Genomic DNA, 20,283 nt, shown 5'->3' with positions numbered 1-20,283 from the left:
TATAATCAATGTAACCGCTTAATTAACGCTTTTATGTTGAATTTTTTATAACACTGCGAAATCCTTTAAAAATGCGCGGACCTGCTTATGACGTCATTGTATAGTTGTCAAACTGAATATCTATTTTTAGTAACAAACCGGTTTTCAAATTACTCTCGGTCAACAAGCTTCCTATAGTTGTTGATTCTATTACCGACATTGCGCCTGGATGAGCTTAACTACTAAGACGAAGTTATCCTAATCTGAATGAGTGTATTAAGCCACTCCCAGGTGTAGATGTGACCTAGTTTTATACAGTGCAGGTAATTTGAATGATACTTACAGGTTATTTCAGGTAACTTGCTTGCTGATTACAGGTAAATTGTCTATTTATATACTTTCATATATCTCTATTATTTGAATGATAATTTTGGGCAAAAGAATACCCAATATAAAATATGAATTTTATATACCGATGGTATCTGTTTACTAAAACCAGCATGGCCACGGGGTGTTGAATTTATTAATATACATGTATGTCAGTATTCTCAATACCAAATTAAAATGCGTGTCCTTCTACCAGAACGACAATTATAACATATCACATATAAATCTGGTATACTGATAGGCAATATTATAGTTAAATAGAAGTCGAGCTTTTTGTACAATCTATCTTAACGTGATAGAAATATCAGAGATATTCGTTGTAAAAACTGATTGTGTAACTACAACAAGATTTGTTAGCTATGTGAACAACTCAAGTAAGAAATAGTATCAGCTGTTCTAGAAAGAGTTAGCATGTCAAAATATCTCTGATAGATATTTACAAGCTATTATAACATAGTTTTAATAGTTCTTACGTCGTCTTCATAATAGTCATAATATAATATAAACATGTTATAATTAGAAATACCAATATGAATACTTTTTTAAATCAAATATCTTTGTTATATTATGAAGTAATGTTAATATAGTAATGGAAAGTATGAGAAATCTGTAATTCATTTTATATGAATGTCAAGACGTCCTTCGTCGTAATTTGTCACTTATGCATTAGTGTTATGCATAGAAATTAAGGACATAATATATCTTAAGGCAGTACTCTATGACTGTCATTCTAATGAGGAAATCATTTGAGTAATTATTATAATGAAGGGGCGGGGGGGGGGGTACATGCTTGTTCGTGCTATAACTTCCAAGACCACTTCTCATTTCAAGGGTTAATATGTCTAACTATTCTTTTGTTGTATCATATAAATGTTTAGTAATGTTGTATTAAAGAGTTGTGAGAGGATACTAATTTAAATAAGAATAAGGAAATAACGCACGGTGTTCGGTATCAGTAATTATATCTTCTGTACTATCGTAATATATAACTTCATGTACCTCTTAGACAGATTTTAATAACATATAAATGTCTTTGCTCTTCATCTTGACAGATTTTAAATCAGTATTTACCATCCACACCCCTCTCCATACGCAACTAACAAACCCCTTGATATATATTTGCGAAAGGTGTCGAGGAACTACGGTCGTGTGTATATATATATTTATTTTATGATCAGTAGTGGAATACCGCGTTTTATCAGTGAAATAAATGTGTTATTCCACTGGCTAAAGTAGTCCATGTTGTTTTTACCTAAAATGATTGTAAAATCCTAAAATAAATAGAACATTTGTCGTTTTGTCGTCAATAACGCATGAGTGAAAATATAAATGTTTTCTTGCTTAGAGATGAAATAAAATATGTTATTCACTCTAAAACGACAAATATCCTCTATATATTTCAATAAAGATTTTTTCTCGTTTCTCATTGAGTCGTTCTTGTTCTGTGTCACAGAATCGTGTCCGAGCATACAGTCTGACCTGTTTATTTAATAACAGAAATATTTTCGTAAATACAACTCCCAACTAATATATAAACTAAATTTTAAAAAAGACACTAAAATACTAATTTAAAGGTGGGCGCTTTATATTAACTAAAACTATACAGAGAAATAAACTGGAAGAGATTCTTAGATGATTGTTTCATAATATTTAACCAAAATGGTTCCGTTTTTGCCGATTTACATTGTTTACCCAATTCACTAAACGATAGTATTCAATTTACAATCGAAAAGATCAAATCTAGTCTATGTTTTCTTGATGTAACAGTAGCAAATTCGACAGATGGTAAAATTGAAACCGACCTATATTATGAAAAAAAACCAATACACACCAATATCTTTATTTTTACTCATGTCACCCATCACATATAAAACGTAATACACACCAATATCTTTATTTTTACTCATGTCACCCATCACATATAAAACGTAATATTCCCTACAATATGGCTTTAAGAGTATGTACTGTAGTATCTAATAATAAAGTTAAATACTCCACATTTCATGAATTAAGAAATTTCTTAATAAAACAAAATTATCCTTTAAATTTTATTACTAACGGATTCAATAAAGCTTTAAAAAGGGCCAATAAAGACTTTATAAATAAAAGCCAAGTAATAAATCTAATCACTACTTTCACCCCTTCGCAATAAAAGGAAATGGGTTTGTTTCTTTCAAATCAGGGTGAACTGATTAAAAGTTCAAAAATTTAAAAATTCATTCTGAAAAATAGTAAATTGATAAATAGTCGGAAACAGTCTCCAAATTTACGTAGGATTCTGGCGAAATCCAGATTCGATTCGGATATTTCAAAACCTTCACTATCTAAGTGTGGGGGCTCACGATGCCATTTATGCTCATATTTAATTGAGGGCCATTCAATCCAGATCACTACAGATACAAAATTTCATGTGAAGTCAAATCTGAACTGTAAATCCAATTATGTGATATATCTAATAATATGCAATGGGTGTCCTGAAAAATATATTGGGAAAACTGATGACCAACTAAATATTAAAAAGAATCTCCATCGTTTGAAAATTAGGCACCCGGAACAATCCAACTCAGTATCCATTACGAAAAATGCGGACGAGGTGTGATCAAGGGTTTCCCTCTTTACAAGGAAAATTCTAAAAATAGTCATTTATTAGAATGTAAAGAAATGAACTTAAAAATATATGCCCTCCTTAAATCAGAAAATTGGATAATTGAATGTTGATAATGTTAGATGTTATATTTTATTATATTTTACTATCTGGATTTTTACTATCAATTAATTTGATATTTTTTTCCTGTTTCGGAATACGCTCTAACGTAACGTCATTGTCTTACATTACATTATATAAATATGGCATGAAGAGGTTAAAGAGAACTGAAAACGTTAGCCATAAACATGTGTTTAGTTTTTATTAAAAAGTACAAACTCAAACTATTAAAATGTGAAAGAATAATTTATTGTGTGATTGTATGTATTAATATCATTTAGTATCAAAAACGTCATACTTGAAGAGTTATTCCCCTTTATGGCTTTCTAGTATTATAACCATGGCGTTATTCTTATTGTTTTATAATTAATAATGGAGAATATGCATTAAAGGTCTAGCCGCATAATACTGTGTTTCTTTAATCAACATTTTAATTTTCATATATATATAATCATTTATATGTTTACGGCTGGTCCGCACCCGAGCCCCGAATCCACGCCTTTGTTCAACATGGGTAGATCTGAAACGTGTAGAAGAATACAGGTGTATGTACCTGTCTTTTAATTACGCATATATATAACTATTAATCATCACACAGTGTTTACCCAACCCTTGAAACGTGTAATATATTTATATAATGCTTGTTGACCCATTTCAACCATATAATATAGCGCACAGTAGAGTCAAATAACCGAAAATATACTCATTTTTTTGGAGTGTTATGTTTTCTATTATCGACGGTATCTTAAAGTAACTAACCCACTTTGATTTAGGTCAAAATAAATTTTTAAATTGGGTTTATCTGATGTGTTATTTCGATTGTGTTAATAGATCAAGCTTTATAAAGTATGTTTCATATCATAAGGCTTGTATTTTTTGTTGTGTTGTTGGGGAGGGGGGGGGGGGGTAACTAACTGTGCCGACAATGGAGCATAATATAGGTTATGTCTTAACACTTGCTCTATCTATATGTAAAATTGTCAACGAAATCCGATAATCAGTCTCTAGTCTAACACAAGTCAAGGTCCAATTAAATCCATAATATTTTATTCAATCAAATGTCATAAAATGAAGTAGGATTTAACGTCCTACTTTTTTAGATCAACTGGGAGAATGAAAATGATCATACACCATGGTTGGTGTATAAATGATCATACACCATGTAGTGTGTTGTGAACCATTAGCCCGGTTGGTGTATAAATGGTCATGCAGTGTGCTATGAACCATAAGCCTGGATGGTGTACAAATGGTCATTCACCATTCAGTGTGCTATGCACCATTAGCCTGTTTGGTGTAGAACGTAAGATGTTAAACCTCACTTCATTTTCATTTACAAAGTACTTAAATTCAAAATGCACTCAGAGTTACATTGCAGAGCAGTTGGACGCCAAACCTCAATTCATTTTCCGAGTTACAATACACTGACTCAACCGGTCTTTCTTCGCGTAGATTCAATATTATTTCACATTTCTTGGCCGATAGTTATTTTCATAACACGTACGACTAATTTCAACTTTAATCTAATTTCCGATGAAAAGACGTTGATTACACTCGTACATGCTTCACACAAGATTATGTAATACTCAGGGTGTGAAACCCCAATTACTCGCAACCACAAACGTGTAACATTTAATTGAGTAATTAATCTTGGTGGAGGCTAAGCCATGTTATCTAAGATAATTTGATAGCTATTCTGGAAAATTTAACGAATTATAAATTATTAAACTACACTAAATTACTTTTCGAATCATTGTAAATTTTAAAAATGGTGGAAAATAAAAATCAAGTTTTAATGTAATTAATAATGCATCTTCCGCATGTTGTAATAAAATGTAATGTCTAATGGCTTAAGGTCTTGCAAACACAATATTTTTTACTCAATAAGAGGAAGCGTGTGTGGACTTAGAATTCTAATTGCAAAGGGATCTTTTACGTGCACTGTCATTTAGCACACTTGTATTGGGTTTTCACGCCACCAGAAAGACTAGATATACTTTCGGTGTCAGCCTCACATGCGCCAGTCACGACAAGTGGGAACGGGGCTTGAATTTTCCGTAAGATTCTGTATTACATTTGCATAAAAACAGACTAACTCATACATAGGTAAAACAAACAAACAAAACCAACACTACGAACAGAAATAAATAAAAAAAATAAAAAAATTTAAAAAAAGGAAGGCACAATACTTGGAGAGCTGTTTCCCGTGTCTTTTATTGGGCTATATAAATATAATGATTCACAGTTCACATTAAAATTAGACAGATATAGAGCATTATAATGATATGTCAACACCATCTGAACGAGATGCACTAAGCACATGTCTATACTTTCGGGTCAATCCTATTCATATAACAGTAATTTATAATATATAATTCGAATTAAATATGTAGATATCTTCATTTATCACCCAATAATACATTCTACAGTAGATATCGCTTGTGTGATATATTTCATAATCTACTGCGAGGAGATATCGCTTTACATGAATTTGATTGGTCAGTTAAAAGGGAACTACTTTTTTTATTTTCAAAGAACAGTTCATTTCTTATTAAAAGTGACTCCTTTTTATTAAAATGAACTATTGTTATTCAATTGACCTTATGGAAACACTGTGTCAATATAAAGGACTTTGCAATGGTTGAATTGCTGTAAAAAAAATGATGTATCACTACGCCGTAATGTTGAGTAAAAGTGAAATCTACAGCAAAGAATTATATTTATCTATTTGTGCATGTAAGAAGCGATTGGGTGATAAATAATATCTCCTACTCGTATTTTTTGATATTAAAAAAGACTGGTAGGAGATTCTCTATGTAATATATGTGCAAGATTCAATTGCATTTAATTTATACATTTGTTTATGAATGGTTTGGTGCAACATTACGAATTGTAAAGAAGCAAGGCGTCTGTTGAAGCCAAAACATTTTTTCATCACCAATCAGCCATTAACAAAGGTCTGAGTTGGAATAATAAATATGTTCACATGAATCTGGGCTAGAATGCATCATGTTCCAACACAAGCGTCGTAATAGAGTATAGCATTTAGGTATGACATGAAAATGGTGTCTAGTCGTTCGGATCGGACCCGCGTGCAAATTATTGACAGACCCAATGACAGTCGCGATTCCGGGACTTCCCCTTCCCCCACCCTACTTGAAGCAGTGCAGAATTAGAAATATATTCAATGGTTGGTCTAAAATGACCAAAATAATACGTTGTCGAGACTTGAAACGGTGTCCCTTAACTTCACTGGTTGAAAGTGACACTCTGTCAGCTACAACAATTATTTATTTTAATAACCTAACGATGAAAATCAATTAAATATTTTCCTCATATATTTCAGATATGAAGGCTGGTTCGTGTTAGTGTTTTTCGCTCCAGTGAGCTTTTGACACTCTGCTGTAAGTCACATTAAACTCGCTCATCACGGGTTGCTACAAAGCGAACTCTTCTCACCTGCCCTGTTGTGTGGCTATGTTAACGACTTAGTCAACTGCAAGAAACATCAAACAATCTGTGACATAATACGTGTCGTTCTTACACATTTTTAATTTTCAAGTGTAATGAACTGAAATCTATTGAAACAGGAGATGTATATTATAGTTTAACGAACAGGATTGTTTTCTGGATAAATTTTGTGCTGCGTTATATAGCTGGATATTTATAAGTGACTTAAGATTTAGACTTAGTGATACGGTGCCCAGTGTTCATATCATCTTATCACTAACATATGTGCATATCTATTGAATAGACTGTGAAAATTATCGAGAATTAATATTTTTATCTTTGTGTTTAGGAATTGAATAGAGACATAACTACAAAATGGGAAAACAATTTGTATTTTTAGCAATAGTTTTGTTTATGATTCTTGCCTCCCTGGCTCTAACACTTGTCGGAATTCTAACAGATAACTGGTACTCTGTATCTACCGAAGACAAATCCAACACAACGTTCGAATCGAAATGGAATTATCATTATGGCATGTGGAAAAGATGCTACAATACATTACCGAACGGTAAGAGTCTACTTTTTTTAACGCCCATCTATCATATATTCCAATACCACTTTTCGTGTTTGTAACCCATTGTTTGCATTGTTTATTCAATTATTCACTTCTAGTTAAACGTCTGACTATTTGACGCCTGTCGAATTTTTATCACGTAACATCACTAGGCCGACGACCATAAAGTCACAGGTCACAATGACGATATTCTATCCATCCAGGGGGGTTGGATGGCTGAATGGTTAGCGTGCGCGCGCTGTATCATAAAGTCTGTCATTGAGTCGACTGGCGTGGTTTCGAATCCCCGGTTGTACGTGACAAGGAATAGGGTCGCCTGTCCAACCTCGTGGGTTTTCTCCGGGTCCTCCGGTTTCCTCCCACTGCTAAAGACCCCTATGCGCAAGCGAATTATTGAAATAAAATTAAACCATATGTTAGTCCCGAAATGACCTAGTTTGTGTCGGGTGGACGTTAAACCCCATTTCTCTCAAAATGAAGAGGTAGTCGAGTGGGCTAACGCTTTCGGTTTAGATCATGAGGCCTGTCATTTTATCGATTCTAGGCTTGTGCGTGATTTTTGTGATTTTACCATGTTTAATACAGGTGTCCCATCAGGATAACCCAGACTTTTCCACCTGTCCATGGAATCCCGTATAACCAGCGGGAATTGACGTAAATATCGCCTATTTGCAGTGGCTGCAATTCAGATAGTGCTTTAGACTTGAAATAGGTAACATTGATATTATTGCAGACGCCTTGATACCAAGTCGGACTTGTTACTTTATAGAAATACCCTCGATCACTACATGACAATAAACAGGGTCATCAGTCTGGCATTATGGGGTTTCTCCAGGTTCTCCAGATACCGCCTACTGCTGGGCGCAAGCGAAATGTTGAAATATTGAATTACCATTTGTCTCGCTATTTTAAATTAATCTAATTTTGGAAACCCACTTACTATTGTCTAGATTTTGCCATTCGTTTAAAGATACGTGTAAATATCTTACAATATTAAATACATTGCTATCAGTTGGAAATACATTTGGGACCCAAAATGTTAGATCCTATATACTCGTCATTGTATGATACATTCAATTTGAGATGTACGTTTGTTTGTGATTTCTGCGTATTGTATCTTGTCCGTAGATTTGTTTTGTGTAATTATGTGTGATGCAGCCCCCTTGCACTTACTATTAGATGAATAGATAATCAGGACAACGGTCGCGTTATCCAACGATAGGCTCACTAATTGAAGCTATGTGATAATTATCTTGTTTAATTTGTGGTGGGCTTAATATGAAATTTAAGTCAATTTGTAGGGTGATTCACAGCCTCAAATATTTGTGCTTTAATTACTAACCTGTTGTTCAGCCTGTTTCCGCTCTAATCACAACAGCCGTGAATGAGAAAAGTTCAGTTACAGGTTCGCTCGTCCAGTGCAGGCAGCACACATTCGCCCAAAACTATGGTGTTCTATTTCGGCCACTTCCCACGTCTCGCATCGCCCTTGAAAAAAAAGCGACGCGCACAAGGACTCTTTCACACTAGAGTTTAAAATTTTAAGTTTAGAACAGAGATTTAGAAAATAACATATAATCTGGATATTACAGAAATGTCTTGTTATATAAAGGATATTAATGGCAATTCCTTGTGACCAGCATAAATCAATACATGTATATTGAAGATAAAATACCAAATGGTAAATAAACCGCAAATGAATTCTCCTGGTACATGCGTATTTCATCACCAAAAATGTAAACAATATCCGTTTAGAAAAGGCGACGCGACGCGAAGGGCGACGTCGTGTTAAAAAGCCGACGTCGCTTTCTTTTCTCTATAGCTTAACATTGAAAAAGGCGTCGCCACCATACAAAACAGACATTCACGTCACAATATTCATTCACTTAGTTATCAATGAAGCCATGAAAAAATATTCTTCTTTACTCGTTACTCTTTTAAAAATACATAGTCTCGAACTTGATTAAACTTTGGCTAAAACTCGGTGATTTTATTTCTAATTTAGTTGATTGTAAGCAATGACGTATGTGTTGTAACGATTCTCGGTTCAGAGTCACCTCATGTATAGTTTCGTTCTTTTTCTATCTTTTAAACTCACCCCCACGGCAACTTAACAACACCGAACGGGTGTGAAATTTACTTTTATTCAACCGTAAAACCCTGTGATTAGTAGCCGCCTTTGTGAGTTTAGAAGTTACGTTGTTGCTAGCTCTAAATACGCAGAACTATTTGAGACTGGAAAAATAACCGAAACAAAAGTTTATTTGTCGTCTTTATTTTTCAGACCTATACTGCACAATATACTTATATATCTGTGGGACTAAAAATAAAATGTTAAATTATTAGATTTATACAGGCATTTACCCCCTCCCTCTCTGTATTATATGCCATTATATTTATAATTTCCACGTACTTTATCCGGAAATGTGTTTTTATTTCATAACAAATATAATACTGCACAATATATTATCTGTTAGAGTAAAATTACAGTTTCAAATTGTTAGGTCTATAGAGCTCTCTCTCTCCATCTCTCTCTCTCTCTCTCTCTCGATTAAGGCGTCGGCATATTGTAAAAAATAATATGCGTACGGATGTTGAAAATTCAATCGTCTCCTAGAGTGTATTTAGTTACTTCGCGGCAAGAAAATAAACGATGTTTCCGGGCTGTGATAAAGAAATATTCGTTCCAGGGACGTAGGTCTAAATTTTAATGTGACCAAGATCCCTTTACTCGTTTTGTCACTAATAGTTACATGTAACTTCCTTGATAATGGACCAGATCATATTTTGAACCAATTTTGAAAAATGCCAAAATGGTTATATCCTCAAAAATCAAACGTGGCCAGACTTCGGTTGTTGATAAATGTAGTTTTTATGGTAAGTCTCATTATATAATGCTAAAATAAGTCCCAAATATTGCGTGTCTGTTGGAAATTTTTCTGTTCATTTGATTATTGCTGATGTTAAAAATTTCATACTGATGTTCGAAGAAATATATTTTTAATGGATTTTTGTGTTCATGATTAACATTTTGGACCGATTGCGTATAAGAATTATATTATGAATTGCAATAATTCCAAGCTGTTCTTATTGGGCACAATTGACGATAAGTTTCGGGTTGTACAACTGCTATACGTGCAAGTTGCAATAATACAATTACGATGAATAATCGCCTCCAAGTTATCACCAGTGAGTATTTAAGTTTTTACCTCCTGAATAGAAATGTCAGTTGCGCAAAACATAGGAGACCATTTGTCAAGATTCCAGCATCTTTATGGTAAATAAGTGAATAACTACAGACAGTCCACTAGAGATAATATAATTAACGTGTAGCCTACTCCATATATTATCCCCCTTGTCTGAGTCATCAATCAATTATCTCCCTTAGAACATCAAGATCAATTTATTACCTCCCCTTGAACGAGCTAATCAATGCGCGGAGCAAGCTAATAGTTTTATTGTGGGCTGCGTTGTTCTTCAAGCAACACCATAAAATAAGCTTTGATGAGAAATCGAATGTTTTTAGTCTCGAGAGACCCCAGCATTGATTCTTGGTCCTGGCGAGTTACTCGACTCACTGAAAAAGATGTGATTACCATTGACTGGATTCAAGTGGTTTTGTCATCTCGCTTAATGTTTCTAACATAAAAGGCTCGCAATTTCTTGGTTTTGTAACTTTATATTGGCTAAATTACAATATGAACTTTTCGTATAAGAAAGTTGGGGTTTTAGCTTGTTTAAAAGTACGTGTACATTAGACACATTTTACATAATGCAAGGCACCTAGCTCCGTGAGTATGGTGCCCGTAAATTGTATATGGCGATGGCACACTAACCGGAAGTTCCGAGGTTCGATCCTGGCCAATATTCGGATGCTCCGGTAAGCCGAGGTCCCCTGTACAACTTTCCGTGTATGTAAAAGAACTTGTGAAAATTTGAAATAAAGGTAGCCCATCATTCGCGCAAAATTAACTCATTCATAGAACAACTTCATTAGACCGCCGGGGGTGGGGAAGCACGGATGACGTTGTATCATAAGGTCTGTTATTGAGTCCACTGGCGTGGTTTCGATTTCCCGGGTGTGTGTGACAAGGAGTATAGTCGCCTGTCCAACCTCGTAGGTTTTCTCTGGGTCCTCCGGTTTCCTCCCACTGCTAAAGACCCTACTAGCATGCGAATTATTGAAAATAAATTGAACCATGTTAGTCCCGAAATGACCCAGTTTGTGTCGAGTGGATTTAAATCCCATCTCTCTCGCTCCCCCTCCCATTAGTCTAGTCGATGTATAAAAGTATGACATTAAACCCTATTTCATTTTGCTATTTTAGATTTTCTTTCGTTCACTGCAATTCCAACTGTAAACTTTGATCAAGATATCAAATATTTTGAGACTGGTATTGAAACACTTAGGATCAGACATGTATTCGATATATAACATGAAAATAATGCCCCGCCTACCCTTCTTCGTCATCAAACTACTAAGGACCTTTTTACGAGGTTGGTTGAGTAGCTGAATGGTTTAAAGAGATCTGCCAAGTCAAGTGGTGTGGTTTCGACTACCCGCTTGTACGTGACAACGGAGTAGGGTCGCCCGTCCAATCTCATGGGGTTTTCTCCGGGTCCTCCGGTTTCCTCCCACTGCTAATGACCCCTACGCGCAAGCGAATTATTGAAATAATATTTAACCTTATGTTAGTCCCGAAATGACCAAGTTTGTGTCGAGTCTATTTTAAACCCATTTCTATCTCTCTCTACCTTTATGCCTGCGGGCTATTGTGTACACGGGCGAATATCGGTCACTGATATTGTTCTTCATAAAATAGTAGAGTCTCTTTACAGACGACATGTTACAACCATTTTATCTGAAAACCAAATCACTATTAGTTTAAACCTATATCGATTTACGACCCGACTAATGTTGTACGACATAAAATAGTGGATTAAAAAATATCTACGAAAAACTGCATCTGTTACCATTTTATCTGAAAATGAAATCACTATTACCGTTATTTAAATTATGACAATATCAACTCGCTTCACAGTGCAATACAAATGAGCACGGTCGTGAGAAGAGGGTCTGCGACAGGTATTCAATTTAGTAATTAATATGGGGGAAAGGGTGGGTTGTCTAAAGCTTGCGGTTGGGAACATAAGGTCTGCCACTATGTCAGGTGGCTTGGCTTTTGATTCCAGGTTTGTACTACAAGGACTAGCTTAGCTTGTTTAACACCGCGCGTTTCCTTCCATACAGATCCATACGTGGAAGCGAATCATTGAAAAAAAGAGTATCATATTTTAGTCCCGAGAAGATCTAGTTTGTGTTGAGTGGGCATTAATCCCCTTCTCTAGAACACAAATTCCTTCAAAATGAAACATTTTGTTTGACACCAGAATTGCAGAGTCTCTTTAAAGGAGAAGTGAGGCTGTAATTGTTGAAGTAGTTCTTCACGCTTTCATTCACTTCTTCTTTTCGATTCATTAAACACTGTTTTAAGACGAATATTGAACCCATTTATTCTCTAATTTGCCAGTATTTGTGGGAAATAATTGACGACCTTGGTTATAGTTTTTGTGCACTTTACTTCACAAAGAATTATTGCATATCTTCATTGATTCTATGGCTTAGTCGACTTTCTTTTTTTTATCTATTTATGGTATGCTTTAACGAATAAAGCATTTGGATTACTCTTGCAAATAGCAGATATTTGGCTAAAAGTATGTTTAATATAATATATTAAGTACAGAAATACTTTAGCCATTTTGAGACTAACATACTGTTAAATTGCTCTATGATCACGGGTGCAATGCATGCATTGAGAATTGTGCTCCGCGTTACCTCCTTTTCTTCTTATAATTCCCAATGTCATGGGTCCATTTACGTACCCGCCTCTTCCAATGTGTACACTTTTTTTTAATTACCAGACGAGATTTCTTTTAGTATACACCAGTGTGTACACGAGTGAATTTGTTTTCTCCCATCTGGACCACTAACAAACAATTTCCTTGTCAGTTTCCCCAATGTGTACACGGGTAGATCTGTTTTTCTCCATCTGGACCACATACAACATGTTCCTTGTCAGCTTCCTCAATGTGTACACGGGTAGGGTGACCCACCATAAATAAATATCTCCATATATCTCGACAATTACGCCACAATATTTATATATATGCCAAGCATCAAATCAGTTCACACATTTATAGTCACTAAATAAACGATCATGTTGTACTTAATAAGCTATGACCATTAATCATGTATAAATAATAGACTGAAAACTGGTTCCAAGAGTCGTCCATAACATCCAGACACTTTTGAGTAAAAGATAGGTTACGTGCCCTTGTTTTGAAATTAGTCTCGCTTAACCAGTCTATCGACCATTCTACGTCTGATTGACAGGTCGGGATAATCAAGACTACTTTTTTACGAAACATAACAGAAAGCTAGAACAAGAAATTGAATTTAGAAATAAGCACGTTAGGTAGCTCAACAATCGTTTTAAGAAGCTTGTAAAAGTAAAATGAAACTACTGCTAGTATCATGTTCCTGTCTAACCCGAGTGATTCAGAGATATTATTTGTACTAAACCAAAAAATGCCGCTCTTAACGGTACAGTTAATGATAAAGCGATTTAAAAAATGAAACGAACGTAATTTCTAAATCTGCTGTAATAACCAAGAAGCTTAATTTTACTGCTATTCAAAATCGTCAACAATAAATTTTTTACGGCTGTAATAGTTGATAGATTTGTAGAGAATTGCACGTGCCATGGCTATTTATAGTATCATACTGTCAGAAAGTTGGTCTCGCCACGGCGAATGTGCACGCTTCAGTGGTAGTCTCGAACTATCAGCGGTGGACTGTATTTCTGTGAGTACATGGGTCACCCTAACACGGGTGAATTTGTTGTTTACTCCCATCTGGACCACTAACAAACACGTTCCTCGTCAGTTTCCCCAATGTGTACACGGGTAGATCTGTTGTTTTCTCTCATCTGGACCACTAACAAACACGTTCCTTGTCAGCTTCCCCAATGTGTTCACGGGGTAGATCTGTTGTTCTCCATCTGGACCACTTAATACATGTTCCTTGTCAGCTTCCCCAATATGTACACAGGTAGATCTGTTGTTCTTTTCTCATGTGGGCCAATAACAGACACTTCCGGGTCAGCTTCGCAGGCCTTTCCGTCCCTTATAAACGGGAACTTAACCTCCGCGATTTGAACGGAGGATCCCGCATCTATTCTCATTTCCTCAGTGAAAAACTAATAGCATTTATCCATTAATGTATTTTTACTGTCACATGCATAAAAGAATAACTTGTAAATTCACAATAGTATTTGTAAATGGGTAGGCGCTGATCTAAATGCATACGGAGACCAAATAGTCTAGAGCATTGCGATCAGATCATAATAATATCCATCATTTTGGCAAGCGTCACTGTTAAAGGGCCATGTGCCCGTAAATATACGGGTAATTTAACCTATTTCATGTGAGGAGACTTTAAACCCCGTTTCAATTTACCTGAATGTGAAAATAACAATAACCCCTTGTTTTATTTTTATTATAGAGCTAAAAGAATCTATGAAAACTGGAGATTGTGTGTATATTTATAAAGATTTGATAAAAAGAAACGAACATGATTTATCTTATGATGATCGATTACATTTACGTAAGTAGCTTTTTACATTATTATCTCGGTGGTTAGCTAGAGCATAGGTACATGTAGATGTGCTTTCCTTGTATGATTACTCTTTTCTAAAACCAGATGAGTACACTGCAGATCATAAAATATATCGTGAATTTAATATCCTTAGATTGACCCCATCTTTTGAAGTGACAACGGATATGGTCGCGTGTTTAACTGCGTTGATGTTCTCTGGGCTCCGCGGATTCCTCCTAATCCCAAGGAATGCCTAACCTCGTGGGTTTTCTACGTTCCCCAGTTTCCTCACATTCACTAGTAAAGACTTCTGCATGCAAAAAAATCATTGCAATAAATATACAACATGTTCTTCCCCATGTTAATGACGCAACGTTAAGCAGTTTTCCATTCTGATGAAAGAGCAGTTGATCCCAAATCCACAAAAAGCCTGCTATGCAAGTTCACGTAGTCTTGAAAAACCGTCACATTGTCTTATAATTACTTTTTATCGATCCGTTCAAATAACGCGTGAATTATCTCCCTTGATTAAACACAATTTTACATTTTTACGATTCGTTAATTTTACAACAAAACGGCTACACTCGCTTTTTTCTATCATATATGTCGATTGCATGTTTTGCGTGATCATTGTAATAACTTTGTCTTTGGAAATAACCAAGAGGTCTTTGACCGTTTTTATTTATAACTTTTTTTTTCAAATTGAAATGTGGGCCTGTATATGTCATTAACAAGGCGTTAAAGATCCCCTGATAGTTGGAATCGAAACAAGAGTAGGCTGTAAATTCCCGGATGGCACAATGCATTGAGGGGCCTAATGGTTGCACGTGATAAGATGTAGGGTTGCCTACATTACCAGGGCCCCCACCCCACCTTACCTCACGAGACGCTGTTAAAGACCCCCTCGCACGCTCCGTTTCTATCGGAATAATATACCGCTAGTTTTAGTATCGAATTAAGAAACAAGCATAATATAAAATTATGCGTTACAGAAATTTACTGAAATGAAATAACAAATAAAGACCAATCGTTAAAAACAAATACCAAATTTTTTAAGTATTAGCCAGAAGTTTGGTCGGTGTATCCTGGCCTGAGTATTGGTGTGGGTGTTTTATGTTTTCTGATAACCATGGCATATACTCGAAATTCCAATTATGTAACTCACTGTAGCTGTAGAATCTACAGTGTAGATGTGCAAAAACCTAAAACAAATTTTATCCTTTTAAAAAAATACAGATTATAACATATGTTTGTAGTATTAATAATTTCTTGTTGTAAAATATAAGTTTTTGGTTCTCAAGCTGTGAAAACCATTAAAACGTAAATACAATTTTACTAGAAACTACTTTAATCTGTCATTATTCTGGTTGAGCTAAAATGCATTTATGTTCTAGTTGATTTAATTGGGACCAGTTTTTATATTTATAGTACTCATTTTTAATTGGGATATAAGTGACCGTGCCGGATGCATACTCCTCTGGAAAATCTACACTTACACTGTGTACCGAGTTCGGTCCCTTGGACGCTGGCTCGCTAGCCTGGAGGTCGGGTGTTCGATCCCTGCATTGGCCGAGAAAGTTCATCCAGATTTTCCGGCGTGGTTCCCCCTTGTCAGTGATGCAACACGGAGGGCCTGACATGGACAGCTGTCTAGTCCTTCGGATGAGACGAAAAACCAGGGTCTCGTGTATACATTGGAATGCACGTAAAAGCTCCCTTGGCAGTTGGAATTCGATATAAAAGTAGGCGATAGTGCCGCTGCCCGGGCAAAATTTCCCTCATAGCACACTGAATGGCTTATGCCCGTCTTAATTAGCTCAGCATAGGAGCAGAACAGTAGGACGTTAAACCCCATTTCATTTTCGTTCCCTTGGCTACTCAAATACCTCGCATTATTTAGTATTTATCAACATTATTTTCACTTATCATGGCTTTTTCTTGCGTGGCAAATATTAGCAGATAAAAAGTGCATCGGGGCTTTGGATTTAAGATGACTTTAAGACACTTAAGTTAAAAACACGGGTTATGGTCAAGCTAGCAGAGCTTTTGTCGGTGGATCAAATTAACTTGTTTAAAAGCCCAGCTGGCTTATTGTCTACGAGAAGGCTTTTTACTAAGAGCAGGCTTATCTTTTTTAACTTTTCGTAAAATTGCATATGCGTGAGTATTTATTGTAACCCGTTGTTTCGCTTTTAGTCCATCTGAACGCCACTATCACATGGCTTACAAATGCCATCTACGGCAAATACGCATTGCGTTAAAGGTGTAGCTGATGCCAAAGACAGTTTATATATTTCATGCCAAAGTACATAATTATGCAATTGGTTAGTTTGACGGGATAAAAGAGAATTTACTTATCTTAAATTATTAACTTTGTCTTTTTTTACAGATTTGTCTAGAAGTTATGTGGCGTTTGCTATTGTTTGTGGGGCAGTGCAATTATCTACCCTTTTAACTCTAATCTGTGGAGTATGGCCTGCGAAATGTAAACTCATCAAAAGATCTCGGCTATACCTATCATCAGCTCTAATGTTACTCTTAGCCAGTAAGTAACTATACATTTTAATTCTACATATACGTGGAGATCGTGTAATAATAGGACTTAACCCATTACCGAGAACAACCTTCTGGAGTTTGACTTGAAAGTTTATGACAAAAAATAGGTGGTCATGAGGGAATTTATTGGGCACAAATTTTGCCATTAGGATAATCTCATCCCCCCCCCCCCTCGCATTCTACAAGAAGACGAATGGAATTTACTGTCGGGTAAAAGGGGTCAATTTTCGGGGTAAATAAGCTATTTTTGTTCAAAACAAACCACTTACGTACCAAATATATTATATATATATTTGGGACATTATCCACAGATAAACTCGAGTAAAGTTCACAAAGCCTTCTCTACACTTCCCTACATAAGAAGTTCTGTGTGCTAGTGGCCCGCTGCATTAACAAATTGTATCGATTTTGCCTTATAAACCATTAATGTATTTTTAAATAAGGTTACCTCATAGGATCTACCGCGTACAACATTTTCCACACAGTAGACCATTATATATGAATATAAAACAGTATATATCCCAATGATAGAGAGGTCAACCCGTCTCAAATTGGGCATACAATCTTATTTGAACATCGCCAATTTCAATGTATAATTGAATCACTGAAAATCCCGACGGCGAAGATCTCCAAAGCAGTAATGCCTCTTTATATATACTCTGTCGGTTATTCCAGACGCATACGTATCTAAACTATTTATAATCATACTTTTATTGACACAAACCTATCAATTATTTTTTTATTATTATAAAAAATCAATTTTCATTTTTCAGCCATGTGTGGTATAGTCAGTGGAATATGTTTCATAGCTCTCCGTGATTCCGATGCAGATATTAATAAAATCTACCCACTAGGCGTCGCTGTCAACTATGGTTGGTCATTTATGATACATTGGATAGCAACAGGCTTGTGTCTGGTGGAGAGTTTTATATTATTGTGCTTACTGAAAGAATCTTATGATGACGTGGCCGAGAAGTTCTCCTATTATAATATCTATTAAACAAAAGTGAAAATGCAGCATCAGCATTTTATACGTATATTACTTTGCAAAATCCCAACTCTAAAATTATGTTCATCCTGTAGGTATAGTATATTATACGTTATAAAAACTGCGATATATAATTACAAACGGCCCTAAATGAAAGTGGAGTAATTAAATTATATGAAAGAATGTGATAAGATCTTATGACGTGCTGCCAAGAGTTGGTGACGTGCTACTCAGGCTAGATTTGACGAGGTGCTACTCAATTTGGTGACATGGTAGGCCTACACTGTCTAGATCGGACGACACATTACTTTGATTTGGATTATTTATGTTAGTAACAGTTCCACTTTTGATCACGTTGCAGTTGATAAGTATCACTCGCTAGCGGCAATGCTTCCGATAACAAATGCGCATTGTACATGAGTAATATAATACGTGACCGTTAAACCCCATTTCTCTCTCTCTCTCTCTCCCGTCGAAGTCGCGGAGCCTACATACATGTAATTATTTCACCAATAGTTCAATGGTCACTAAAATCATTGTGTGTATTTTATTTGTTAAAACAAAATGTGTTTTAACTGGTTTTTGAAATTTGTCTGAAATGCTATATAACTTCAATAAAGGATATAAGCATGCTCGTGTGTGTCAGTAAACATATAATTAATGGATGCCCTAACCAGTCATGGAAATAATTTTTCCATGTTTATAAATTTTAAAATGTATAAAATTGTACATATAGTTTTTAATGATTTAGCATATATTTTTGTACATCATAAAGGCACAATATACCTGACTAAAGTTGTCCCAAAATTATCATATTCACGGCCATCTATCGACTGATGGATAACTCATTTCTACCCATAGGGTAGGTATAAGCATCGACGCCAAGATGGTATCCGAATTCCGTTTTTTTAATCCAATAAATTACTGATACTTTTCATTTCTTACTTTTGTTAAATTTAAATAAGAATGTAGGCGTACATCAATGTGTCATCATTGCTATGACGTTAAATTTTACAACCCACTGCCTCGACTCTTACGTGAATATACAGGTCTAAGGGGTTATAGTTAAAATTCATTATAAAAAACTATCTTTGTCACTACATTATAACATCTATTTCTGACATCTCTACTTAACCATGCATTATACAAGAGTCAAGTTTGCCTATATAAACTATTAATTAAACATTTATTAACTTGACAAGACCATAATCAACTTCTCGATGCCATCTGATGTGTCCGATTTTCCACAGATTTGAATCCGATCTGCTGTTCAATGGCCGTTGATCATTTACCGTTTATCATCGTAAAACTGTAACAATGACAATCATGATATAGTGTTAATAAAATGAGGATTTCTCCGCTTAGAGTGAAGTAATTTGACTAAAATGTTCAGCATACCCCCTTTACATTATCTATTGTTTAAACTTATAAAGCGCTGAACTGTCAGCTCTTCCATAATGCCGTTTTAATAATTGAAAGATATGAATTTAATATAATTTGGAAGGGCGCCGCTGAATTAAGGGTCATGAAAGATGTATTCGGCTTGAAAAGAAGTAGTATTATTTGAGAACGATTGAAGGGAAGTAACTCTAAACACAAAGAATGGCTGGCGAAATCGACCAGGTCTCAACTTAATATTCAATTTTACACCTAAAACAGTTTATTGTATATAATTTTGAATAAAATGTATTTATTTTTTGTAATTTTGTTTCTGGATTTTTTACAAGTTATGTCCCCTCAACAAACATTTAAGCATTAAGCCCGTTTCCATGTATGCGTTTTCGCCAATCTGATTAAAACACAGATGCTATTTCGTTTCGTTTTTTATAGTTCAAAATTTCGTTTTACTTGTCTTTACTACACTAGGACCTGGAAGAGGTGTTATATAAGCCGCATTCTGAGTAATGTGAGAAATTAGCTAGTGAAACGGTTCGTTGCATGGAACTGTGGGTATCCTACTAGAAACATCAATGCTGATTGGTTAATCAACT

General features: G+C 35.3%; 1 protein-coding gene across 1 annotated transcript; it reads left to right on the top strand.

Annotated features, from left to right (window-relative positions):
- Positions 1–266: 266 nt before the first annotated feature.
- LOC126810812 (uncharacterized) lies at positions 267–19,995 on the top strand. The gene is made up of 6 exons (XM_050536096.2): positions 267–356; positions 6,414–6,471; positions 6,867–7,085; positions 14,656–14,757; positions 17,138–17,293; positions 18,078–19,995. Exons 3-6 carry the CDS (start codon positions 6,893–6,895, stop codon positions 18,302–18,304), a joined length of 678 nt encoding a protein of 225 aa, XP_050392053.1. The 5' UTR covers positions 267–356; positions 6,414–6,471; positions 6,867–6,892; the 3' UTR covers positions 18,305–19,995.
- The last annotated feature ends 288 nt before the right edge of the window (positions 19,996–20,283 follow it).

The sequence above is a fragment of the Patella vulgata genome, chromosome 2 (assembly GCF_932274485.2).
Source record: "Patella vulgata chromosome 2, xgPatVulg1.2, whole genome shotgun sequence".
Lineage (NCBI taxonomy): Eukaryota > Metazoa > Mollusca > Gastropoda > Patellidae > Patella > Patella vulgata.
The sequence above is the reverse complement of the archived record's forward strand: the minus strand, read 5'-3'. Positions and strand labels throughout refer to the sequence as shown.

Bases quoted from the DNA above. Each gene is read 5' to 3' on its own strand.
- LOC126810812 (XM_050536096.2), top strand. From the start codon at position 6,893: ATGGGAAAACAATTTGTATTTTTAGCAATAGTTTTGTTTATGATTCTT. The intron at 7,086-14,655 runs GTAAGAGTCTAC...TTTTTATTATAG, and splicing joins CTACAATACATTACCGAACG to AGCTAAAAGAATCTATGAAA. The intron at 17,294-18,077 runs GTAAGTAACTAT...TTCATTTTTCAG, and splicing joins TCTAATGTTACTCTTAGCCA to CCATGTGTGGTATAGTCAGT.